Below are 12,849 nucleotides of genomic sequence, written 5' to 3' on the forward strand. Positions count from 1 at the left end.
GTCTTTTTATTTCAATTCTATAAAATATTACTTAGATTCTGATAGGCAGTTTTCTTAGAATTAATGAAAAGGGAAAAGTACAAGAACTTAAAGCAGGTAGGGGTTTTCTTCTTTTTCTTTTTATGACCAATGTCCATCTTACTGTTTGTCATATAGTTCTTTAGGGAGAAGCACAGTTGAGGAAAACGAAGCACACAAACCAAGCAGTACTGTTTGGTGTCTGCTATCTGCGCATGACAAGCCAACAAAACTGGAGATCCTGAAAACCTGACCTGAGCAGAGGCAAAGATTAGACTCTAATAAAATACTGGCTGCAGCTAACCATCTGATGGAAAGCTACATAGTGACAACCTAACAGATCATATTATCTGTCTTGGGTTTGAGAAAGATACTCAATTACAGTATCTAATTTTACTACCAGAAACAGTTAATTTACTAGAATCGCATGGCATTCATGTTGACAGCAGTTTTTGTTTATTTTTTGTTTTTCTTTTTTTTTTTTTTTTAAACATTAAATTAAGAAGGTAAAATGAAATAAATGAATCACTGGTAAGTCCCTGCTAAGAATACTTATATAAAAAAAAAAAAAAACAGCTATGAAGCCTGGAGCTGAGATGACCATGGTTACACTAATGGCAACAAATGGCCATAAATATTCTATATATTATGCTAATAATAAAAAGAGCATGCCTAAAGTTCTACATATATTATTAAGATTCCTTTTCAGCATTTCCAAAGATGAGCATGATTTCTGATCTGCTTTACCTCTGCAAACTGAAACAGGGCTGATGCTTGACACTGTTTTGAAGACGAATCAGGGTGAGATGTCCTTGAAGAGATCTGAAAGGAAACAAGACATGTTTAATGTTGGAGGAATTCTTTACTACATGGCATTACAAGTATGTCCTTGTGGATTCAGAAGTGAGTTAATCCCTCTTGGAAAAACAACACAAGATGATAAAGAAAGACGATGGTTGTAAAGAACAAGAGGACTCTGGCTCATTTGCCATAACCCTTACAAGAATATCAGGCTTGAATCAATGGTATTAAATAGAATCGTTGTGATGAATTTCTTTATTTCAACGGATTTTTCAAAAACATAGTATTAAAGCTCAGCATAGTGGTGCACACCCTTTTTTTCCCCAGTGCTAGGGAAGGAGAGGTAGGAGGATCGCTAGTTTGAAGCCAGCGTGATGTTCACAGCTAGTTACATGACAGCCAGAGATACACAAAGAAACTTTGTTGTTAAACCTTCTCCCCACCAAAAAAAAGTGAGGAAACATATTATTAAAAGTTCATACTCTTCCCAACATTCTCAAGGAGCTTTTTGTACAGAGATAGCAGTCAAACAGTAAGGGGGCTGCACGTGGAAGTAGAATCTGGGTTTTAATCTCATCTCTACTTAGTAGCAATAGACCTCAGTTAAACTTTCTAACACCCCCCCCCCATGTACATTAATGATGACATTAGTGTCTATTTTGTAGAGTTATGATGAGAAACTAAAGATTGAAAATTTACTGTCTGACAAAGACTGGGACACAACCGTTCAAAATATGAAAACATTTCCTTCTATGTATATGGACATGCTACTGTAGAAGACAAAGGTTGACTTTGGGTGTCTTCCTCAATCATTCTTTTCTACATTATTTTTTAAACCATCTACAAATGAACACCCCAAACTCACTGTTTCATGGATAATGGCTGGCCAGCAAACCCCATGGATTTTCCTGTCTGTGCATCCCCACAGCTGGTACATACTTAGTATCCATGCTTATTTAGTATGCATTTTCCCTCCATCATTTCCTTCTGTTTTAACCCAAGTAGTCTCCCGTCAAACAAAATACATACACACTTCAGTGTCTAACAGCGCATAGAAGGTTCTGCAACTCCACACAATATTTTGTTTTCACTGAGTAAAAGTACCATGGTACCCTGCTCTGGGGACCAGAATGAAATACTTGCAGGAAGTATTCACTGTTTTTAACAGTGAACTCAGTTATTAATTTTCTTTCCAGAGTGGACAAAGCTAAAGTTACAGAGCAGGATGCAAGTGAGTGGAAGTGAGCAGGGGTCTTAGATATTATAGTTTCAGCCCACTTGCAGTTCCCTGAAGAGAACATAGTAGACTGTGTTCAATAATCACAGGGTACTTACTAAGTAATACATATATACCTTGATCCCAATTCTTCAACTATAAAAGTGACTTTTAGAAAATCTAGAAAACATTACGGTCACATGGTAGCACAGTATCAAAAATGATGTACAGAGGATACAAGATTAACATAAAGGCTTCCTGAACTATTGATACTATTTACTACTGAAGCCATTAGGAAAATTTTAAATCTACCATATCTTTTGAATTAGATAAGCTATTTTAAAATGAGTTATCAACTAGAAAGAAAAAAGTCATAAAAGCATAAAATTTAACCAAATGACTTGAAGACATTCCATGCTGAAATTGAGTAACTTTTCTTGGTCCATGTAACAACTCTATAAATTCCCAGGAAACACTATGTGCAAGTGTGATAAACTACAAACAAAAAACTTTGGGGATTTTTCTTGAATATTAGAAATTATAAAATTAGTAGGATTTACTTCCAATAATACTTTTCATTACCATTAGCTGTCCATAAAAGTTTAGGAAAAAGTAGGAGAAAACAAGAAACAGGACAGGAGCCTACAATAGAGGGCCTCTGAAAGACTCTTCCTAGCAGTGTATCAAAGCAGATGCTGAGACTCATAGCTAAATCTTGGGCAGAGTGCAGGGAAACATAAAAGAAGGGGAATTAGTACGACCTGGAGAGGACAGGAGCTCGACAAGGACCAAATATATCTGGGCACAGTGGTTTTTTCTGAGACTGATTCTCCAACCAAGGACCATACATGGATATAACCTGGAACCCCCACTCAGAGGTAGCCTGTGGCAGCTTAGCATCCAAGGGGAACAGGGACTGTCTTTGACATGAACTCAGTGGCTGGCTCTTTGGCAACCTCTACCCCCTGCTGAGGGAGGAGCAGCCCTGCTAGGCCACAGAGGAGGACATTGAAGCCAGTCCTGATGAGACCTGATAAACTAGGGTCAGATGGAAAGGGAGGAGGACCTCCCCTATGAATGGAATTGGAAAGGGGTAGGGAGAAGATGAGGTAGGAAGGGTGGGGCAAAGAGGAAATGAGGGAGGGTAGGATTAGGAGGTAATGAGGGAGGCGGCTACAGCTGGGATAAAGTAAAGAAGCTGTAACTGATATAAAAAAATAAAACTTTATAAAAAAATTAAAAAATCAAAACAAACAAGCAGAAAGCAACAAAACAACTTTAGCTTTGGGGGCTGAAAATAGAGAATTTAAAATAAAAAAAATGAACAATTCATATTAAAGAAAACCAAACCTATTTCTTCAGAAATTAAATCAGATAGAGACTCAAACAGAACTGCTCTTAAAACCATCTTTATTTTTTGAAATCATTGAATGAGTTCTAAACAAAAGGATACTCATAAATAAATGTTGACATAAAGTATGATTTCAATTAGTGATGCAAATAGGGTCTTCTAAAGAAGCATCAAGACCTTTCATATAAGAGCAATACTGTCACAGATGTCTTTGGAATCTTATATGTACTATAGAGACCTCAATATGTACATATTCTAATTTCAAATAATACTTTTTAGAGTTTATTCTGTCATTAGGACTTCAGGGATCACTTACTAAGCATCCCTGCTTGAAGCTGGGCCAAACCTCAATCAACATGTCTCTAACTGTTGAAAACAAACAAACAAACAAACAACAAAAAACAAAAAAACAGCATGAATTCTCCATTATCTTAAGTCCTTGGGGAAATAGATATTCAAAAACAACCCAAACTCATGCCAGTCCTAAGTCAAGGACTGAAAGAAACAGATACATATCGTGAACAAATACATATTATGATATAATATATACTGGTGATATAAGCAAAGCAACTAGGAATAGTGTAAATATTCTCAAAGCACTGCAGGAGATAACAGTGGAAACAGATAGCCAAATCTGAAAAAATATGGTTGTCCTGTACCAATCTGTAGCAGGACAAAAAAAAAAGAAAATTTAAATGATCAAGGAAAGAACAGGTAGCTTAAAGTGAGGGTTGGGGGTGGGAGTTCATATTGAATCCTAGGATTAACTGAGACAGTTTTAATTTCTGCTTTTACGCTGAGGTCAAGCTCACAGTTCTGTCCTGTGATGGAAAACTTACAGACTTCATGCTACAATATCAAGTTACAAAACAAGAAGAAAAAAAAATAGAAAAAGAAGGAAGGGCAAATGAATAGGTAACAACTCTGAGTTTATTCTATCTTTGGAGTTATCAATCAAAACATATGTTTTAATAATAATTCTAGTTTAATCATAATAGGATGACTTAACAAGCTTCTATAAACCTGTGGTTGTTTCTCAACTAAAATCTCTAGCACACCACAGGGCACTGAATGTATGTAATCCCTGAAGCTGGCAAACTGAGGCAGGATCATGACACAAAACTAATCAGACAAAACCTTTGGAGTACCATATCTCTTACAACCTTTGATTATGTTTCCATTTATAACTAATTGAGCTGAGTAGGGTTTGTTACTGTTTTCCTTTGCTGTCAGTAGCCCAAATTTAAGCTCACTTTATAAATGACTCCCCAATTAATTAGGTATAAGATGCAAACAGTACCTCAGCAAACTGAAACAATGGTGACTTCTGACGTAAGTCAGGAGACTCCGAAATGTCAGGCCTGCAATGCCCAGAGGATGCCTGAAAGAAAGACAGAAGGCCTGAGCATCATGACAACAGCAGACGAATGCCACCTAAAGCATCCCTATCCTGATAGTCTAACAACTAAGGCAAAAACAAGAAAATGTAATTACTGAGTGTGGCCTAATGAGAAATGTTCATGATAGGCTCATGTGTTTGAACACTGGGCCCCAGTGTGTAGTCCAGTTTGGGAAGGCTATGGAAACTTCTGGAGGTATAGCTTGGCTGGAGCAAGTTTGTCACTGGGGAATAGGTATGGGTTTACAGCTTTGCCTAATTTCCTGCTTACTCTTTGTTTCCTGTGTATAGATAATGATGTTATCAGCTAGTTTCCTGCTGGCATGGAATGACTTCCCTGCCACTATGGACTCTAGCCCTCTGGAATTGTCAGCCAAAATAAACTTTTTCTGTAAGTTGCTTTTGATCATGATATTTCATCATAGCAACAAAGAATAACTAATACACTGTAAAGTTCTATGTAAGTGACCACTCAAGTGCTAAATAATGACATCAATGGACAGACAGCTTGATGCTTTCAGAATGTGTACAAAGATTAGAATTTTACTGGAGGCTTTCTGTCACAAATCTAGAGAACACCTACTTCCCTGTACTATGTTGCCTCAACATTTCCTGTTACACGACCACACAAAAAGACAAATGAATTTGACAGGACAATTCTGGAAAAACAAAACGGAAGTTTTTTCCAGCATTTTCATATATTTCCTAATCTTCAGGAGGCTACTATCCACCTAAAGAAACGCTTTTCTTGTAAGATGTTATGCTGCTAAACATTTAACATTCTTTTATTGCTATCCGATATTTTCATTATTAACAATACTTATTAATCTCTCCAGGATTCTTACAAAAATATACACTTGCAATTTTATTTTTGTGCTGGGAATAAAAATTCTTGCATTGGGTGATATACACATCTCAGTAGTGAATGCTAATGATGATCAGGACCCATTATTTCATTATTCTCCAAACTTCCCAAGCACAGTGTAGATACTAAGAAGCATTTGCTGAATTATACTGCAAATGGTAGCGCATGCCTGTGTCACTTAGGAAGTGGAGACAGGAAAATCACAAGTTTGAGGTTACCCTTGAATACGGAGACCACCCCTGTTTAAAAAAAAAAAAAAAAATACTGAATGAACTAAGAAAACTTGAAAAGTATTCTTGTAAATCTCAAATCGATGTGTTTCTCCTGCATTCCTAAATAATGAAATTAGGTTTACTAGGGAGAATAGTTAATTTTTTCCCTTGAAAGGAAAAGGCAACAGAAGTTACAAATATATATTTGATACTGTTCCCACTGAACTTCACTTGATGGCTGAGGAGGAAAAGGGGTTTTTCTAGTAGTGTTCCAGGCTGTAGAGCAGGAACAAATATTTGAGAATCTTATGGTCACTTTGGAGATTTTCAATAGCTATGACCACAGTGATAAAAACCATAGAAAAGCTGAAGAATCCTCAATTAATTAGCCATCTAGGGTAACCCACCTATTTTATCACCACTTGACTGTTAGGCACACTGTGCTAAATGTACCACTAAGACACCAAGTGCACTAAAAACAAAGCAACAAACCCTCAAATTGGTAGTCACAAAGGTGTGAAATTTTCTTTCTGAGATGAAATGACTAAACCAAATTTAGGAATAATAAATCCTTGGCATTTGCCTCCTGGACATTTGGGGAAATAAAGTTTGATTTAAAAATCAAGCTAGGAACTGAGTAAATATTACTAAGCGTCTTTATAAAATGATTAAAAATAGGTATACAAGAAATAGAAATCTTAAAAGATTTTTGCAATAAGATAAATTATCATTTAGGAAGGTCTATTGGCACAGACCTGTAATCTTACTAGGCCTTGGAATGTGGCTCAATTTAACAGTAACTGGTTCTAAGAAATGTGTGGCAACACAGAGTAAAGAAAGCTATGATACTATTAGGCAACATGATTGTACAGGATGCAGTTATATATGTAGCCCATTGCTGACTGTAACGTTGTAGCATTATAAACACATCACTCTATTCTTACTTCGGGTTCCATTAGGTGAGAGAGAAGTCAAGTTACCCTCATGACTTAAAGTTAATATTAACAATAGAAAAGTAAACTTTAAGTATCATTTTTAATTAAAAAGTTTTCATCTATTTGCTTGTTTCTCCCTTACCCTAACCCTCCTCCCCGATCCTCCTACCCACTCAACTTTATGTTTACCTGTCTCTCTCATTTTCTTCTACAAACTATAAAAGATTTAGTCATAATAAACACACATCAACTCATGAAGTTTAAAAGTTAAACAATTTTCTTTATGAACTTTTAAGCAGAATGATCTTAATAAAACAACTTGAATGGAAGGTTCATACATAAAAAATTATCAAGGTTTGTCTGAGCAGGCGTAAGACAAGGAGGTCTATGTACGCGTGTTTGTGCTAACCCTGCAGCAGACAGAATAAATGCACAATGAATACCTATTGATTGACTCCATTTGCTTGTGTACGACTTGGCAGTAAAGTACAACAAAGGCTGCCCAGTGGCTAAAATAGCAGAAATAGGACCACTACGCCTGTATTTTACAAAGGAGATGGTGTCCTTTCTCAAAATCTAGCTATTTGTGAATTTGTGTAGTCAGTAAAGTATAAAGAAAACAACAGAGCCTGGGGGACTGGGATATCACTATTTACTTGGTGACCTGATTACCTGAACCTAGTCCAAAGCTGAAAAGAAGCATCATGACATTAGTCAAAAGTAGAGATAAAAAAGGAGGTAAAAAACAAAACTGTAAAAATAAAAAATGTCAGTAGCATAACAGAACAGAGGGAAAGGTTTCCCCAAATCCTTCCTTTGACTTAGCTGTAATTTTCAATAAGCAAAGAAAGGAAATAACAATTTTTAGGAAAACTGAAGAGCTGATGTAAATGTTTATTTAGAACAAATTAAGGTAGGGTAAATTGCCTCTTAAAATTTCATCAGAATAGATATGTATTCAAAACAGTAATTTACATTTGTAACTATGATTCCATGTTACCAAGGTAAGTATGATGATCTTTAACAAAGTAAAATTGGACATGATACATGTTAGGTAATTTTATTTAAAAATTTCAAAATGCAAAAATGTTTCTACGGTATGGCAAATGTACATGTGTATGAATAGAAAATTCTATACTTATGAAAGGGAAGATGGATTTCCCACAAAAGACTTCTATTAGAGTTCCAGACCTTATGAAATATATAAAATGTTATATAAAATATTAAAGTTATTTAGTTAATTGGTGAATGCTTTTCATGGATAAACATTTATTCTTCAGCATCTACTCTTATGAAATGAGAAGAAAAAAAATTAAGCCGTGGTTACACAAGCAAAAAAAAAAATAAATAAAAATAAATAATGACGAAAGAAAAGAAATAAGCAACCCTGTTATTAGAAAGTCTCTGAAATAATACATAAAGCCACTAGGTGTTGCTATACACCCAAAAAAGAAAACAGCTACAGGGATTTCTGCTTAAGCAAACATTTGAATCTTCTTACACACTCAACTGCCAGCCACTTTGATTTAGCTATGATTCTCAGTAACAAGGGAAATGATAAGTATAATTAAAAATCATGACAAAATTAAGTGACACTTTTTTCCACAGGAGCAAATCAGATAGATAGGGAGAAATCCCAGGTCTAGCCTTTGCATACAAAGCATAACTAGGCCCATTATGACCACAAGTAGCTAAGTATTATCAAGGGCTACTCCCACTTTGCAAATCACAAAGCAAGACCTGCGTGCATACTACTTGCCACTGTGATGAACATACAATCAATAAAGGAGCAAGTGGATAGTGTAGATCAACCATATATTCCTACTCTTGCTAATTCAAATATTTATTTCTCATTCAATTTTTCAATAAAACACTAAGTACCAGCCATGAGGATTGATGTCTTTAAGAAGTTTAAATACCACTTGCATCCAGTGTAAAATTGAGAATAAAATGACAGCTAAGAGAATGTGCCAGACCTTTGGTGTTTGTAATTCACGGCAAAGGCAGAACTACATTGCAGAAATGCATAGTGGAAACATAGTAGAAGGATCCCTGTGAGCACAGAGAAAAAAAAAATCTTCCCTAGTATGAATGGAGAAAATAATATCTGAGGTATACTTGGAAATAAAGGCAGAATTTCCCTCAGAGGAAAAGTGAGAATGACAGTCATGGCAGGTGAGAATATACAGAGTCAAATCTTTGCTGTGTTTTCAAGAAACGGTGACTTTCCTGGTATAGGTAAAAGGTAAGATGAAATGCAAGTGTAATAGGAGATGAATCAGGCTGACAAAACCTGGGAGTCAGTTAGGTCTGGAAATTAAGCTGGACATAGAGGGTTGGCCAAGGGTTTAAGTTAGAGGAACAGCATGATGAGAGAAATGCAGTTAGATAATTATGTCAGAGGCATGCAGCACAACCATGGCTGGGAGTGACTGGAGGCAGGAGACAAATAAATAAAGGCTGGTGCTTCCTAGAACCTGCTGTACCATCTGGCAGAAAGAGTGGAGGGTGGAGCAGACCCTAGTTTTACACAGGGTATCCAGGCCAGCATAAACCTCTCTTTACCCCATGGATAAAGGTTTCCTATCTCTGCAGCAGCACTCATACAAGAGGACAGGAAACTCCATGCTATTTCTACAGATAACTGTAGTAAAAGCTGAGATAAAGAACTGCATCTTCCTGCCTTGAATTCCTTGTTTAAACATCTATGATAGCCAACACAGACTACGGGGAAATGACTTGACTGCCTGGCCTTTGAGTCCCAGTACTGATAGAATAATCAGCTCCCTGGAATGAAGGGCAGTACTACCTACAAAGTGACAATAAGGGGGGGGGGAGATTTGTTAAAAGAGAGAGAGAGAAAAACAAAAACCTTTGGGCACTAACTTCCCTTTCACTGTACAATTTAAACATAACACATGTCCTAAACAAAGTGCATTTACAGGCAATAAACCTATGAAAAGATAAATACTACAAGAGTCAAGAACCAGGAGATGAAGCAGAGATAATGGAATTAGTTTAAGTCTCCTGGAATAGTCAAGCATACCAGCCAAAGACAAGCATCTATCAAATTAACTCAGCTGTACTGACAGGTAAGAAAAAATTTTTGCATAATCCACTGATATCAAAAATAAAAGTGAAGTACCAGGCGGTGGTGGTACATGCCTTTAATCCAAGCACTTGGGAGACAGAGGCAGGAGGATCTCTGAGGACAACACGACCTTCACAGTGAGTACAAGGACAGGCAAGATTGTTGCACAGGGAAACCCTGTCTAGAAAACCCATTTAAAAAAAAAAAAAAAGTGAAAACTTTCAATTTCAATTTCAAAACTCTGAAGAATGCAGTAAGGAACTGACACCATACATTCTCAGGAAGGCAGAATGAGCTAGCCAACGTGAAAGGCTCAACCCTGTCTAGCCTGAAAGCAAATCTCAAAATGTCCTGCTCTGCGGTGCTGCTGCTCTGTAACACATGACAGAGAGAAAAGTGGCCAGTTGAGTATGGGTAGGTGGAATTGAATCACAAAGTCTCCTGGATGCTACACAAAAATTAGCCAGTCCTGCTGGAGTGCAGTCTCAGTTCTGCAACTTTGAAGCTAGACTACAATGGGTAGTTACCAAACCTTTGTGCCCTGGTCCCTCACCTGGATGGTTGAGTATTTATTCATAAGGTAGTCAACATTTAACTACAGAGAAGGCTAAGGATGTGTTATCCTTAACTAACGCACTGACAAGCAGTGCTTTGAAAGAAAGCAATACTGAATGAAAGTGAGCTGTAATAGTTACCTACTCTGTAGGACTCAGTTAAAATATTATTCCTGATTGTAAGTTTCTTAACATCCATTTAACAACTTAGTAGCAGAAAATAATAAAATGAAACTTTTATCATAACATTACAATAAAAGATGAAGTTAAAGACAATTAACTGCTATAAAATACATATATAATGGTAACAGCAAGTATTTAAAAAGAATTAGAAAGAGAAATATTGTTTAGCTCAAGAAATCATCAATATTGGTGATAGATTAATACTGTTTCAAGAAATGAATTATATGTCATTTTCAAATTTCAAATATCTTATAAACATGCAGATTATTGTTTGAAAAATTAAAATTCAAAGGATTTTCCTTGAAAGCAAAAGTTCATATGAAGGATTAATATTCCTTAAGAACTTGAGCCAGCATAAAGGGCAGGTATTTGTGTACCATCTCTTGAGGTGCCTTCCATACCCAAGATATTCCATGAATACTGTCTATCTGACTAAAGTACAAAAAAGACTGCAAAAAGTTCATAAGTGTCCATTTTTTTCTGCGATATGGCCTCGCTGGACAGTCCCAAGTGGGGGGTACACCTTCATCTGCTAGCTCCTCTTCTACTAAGCTAACTTAATTTAAATTAAAAAGTTGTCTTTTCTAGACCACCTAGCGATGATGAAGAGAATAAATTACAACTGTAAATTCTTCCAAGGTTTCGATGGTCAAGGAACTGTGTGTGTGTGTGTGTGTGTGTGCGCGCGCGTGTGTGTGTACATGACAAAATACACTACAGCCTGCAGGAGAAATAGATTTAATTTAAGCTTTTGAACTACTAAATGCCTGGAATAACTTATAGTGATGAGACTATGCTGTATACTAACAAGAATTTTGAGGGAGTAAAAAATGCCTGACAGGTTTTATTTAATTAATCTTTGCAGTGGTGTAGGGAGTTACAGGACACAGGTATTCTTATGTCTATGGTGCTTCTGGCCTCGGGTGTTTAAGACACGCAATCCCTCTGCAGCACTGCGTGCTCTTCTAGCTTCCCCTATTCTCCTTCTGGCTCTGCTGCTACAACAGCAAATGTTGTTCTTGCCACTTAACCTCTACATTGTAACACTCCCTGCTTTCATTTTTAAATTCTAAAGTAGCTCTACATTTTCTAGACTAGCAAAAATAATGAAAAATTCTTTGTCTGAAGATTACTTTTAGTAATTCCAGATCACATATTTCACTTAACTTGTATTTTTATTTTCCAATAACTTACTGATAACATATTTAAGAGTGTAACTCTCTGCTGCCTCTTCCACTCAGAATCTGATGAGAAGAGTATTACTTGTGTTTCTTGTCTTTTTATTTCCTGTTCCTTTAAAGTTAAACAACAACAATGAGAATACTTAAGTCTCGGAGTATTTCTTTCAGACCAGTCCACTTCTATAGCTCAGAAGGGTCCTTCTGTGCTTTTGTTCAAGCAACTTCATTTGATTTATGGCTTAAATAATTTGCTACAATGTTGTATCATATCCTCTCATTTCTGCAACTATGATGGGGTCATTTCCTAGTGAGACACCTATGCTGTCTCTTACAAGCAATCAGAAGACATTGCTTGCTGTGTTTTAAGTCAGGAATCAGTTCATTCTCTTTGTCTTGTTCAGTATATCAATTTTCTTCCCAAATCAAATTCTATAAAAACAAACAGTTTTTAAAGATTTGCTCAAATATGTACAAATAACATGAGTATGAAGACTACTATTTGTGTGAATTTTAAACAAATTTCACTCCTGAATCTAGCTTACTATAGCTAAGAGCAAAGGTCTTCCTTGGCTCAGAAAAAGTAGTACATGAAAATGCTCATTTCAAAGTGACACAGAGCAGACTGAGACCTGGAAGACTGGGGCAAACATAGGTATAATTTGCCCACTGACATCTCAAGAAACTTAATTGTCCATAACTGCAATAGTATACTAAGTAAAAAAGGGCACTTCTAAGAGGCGACAGCAGCTTTTTCAGCAGACTTTTATCATTTCAGTCAGAGCAAAGAAGATAGCTATATTATTTAAGAAAATCTACTTCCTATATTAAATTCTACTTTAAAAAAGGCATTCTTCTTAAGACTTTGTATGTGCAATGAAATCTCAGGTTAGTGAAAAAAAAGCCCCTTTCTTTTAAGACTATTTTAAAATAAAGACTCTATATCACATCAATTTAAATGCCTTTGTGATTATATGTTTTTGTGGTATGATTTTTCTAAAATGTTACTTTGATTAGTCAAACCAAACTGTATAAACAGACTTGAC

At 36.1% G+C, this 12,849-nt stretch overlaps 1 protein-coding gene across 5 annotated transcripts in view; it reads right to left on the reverse strand.

Moving 5' to 3' along the window:
- The window catches only part of Bbx (BBX high mobility group box domain containing), a 239,362-nt gene that overhangs the window by 56,099 nt on the left and 170,414 nt on the right, over window positions 1-12,849 (reverse strand). For all 5 annotated transcript variants that reach the window (XM_055593924.1, XM_055593919.1, XM_055593899.1 and 2 more), the window contains exons 8-9: window positions 4,687-4,767; window positions 766-840 (exon numbers count right to left, since the gene is read on the reverse strand). In XM_055593924.1, the coding sequence (XP_055449899.1) occupies window positions 766-840; window positions 4,687-4,767 (156 nt within the window). The remainder of the gene's footprint in view (window positions 1-765; window positions 841-4,686; window positions 4,768-12,849) is intronic.

The sequence above is a fragment of the Psammomys obesus genome, unplaced genomic scaffold (genome assembly GCF_907164565.1).
Source record: "Psammomys obesus unplaced genomic scaffold, mPsaObe1.curated_primary_1811, whole genome shotgun sequence".
NCBI lineage: Eukaryota > Metazoa > Chordata > Mammalia > Rodentia > Muridae > Psammomys > Psammomys obesus.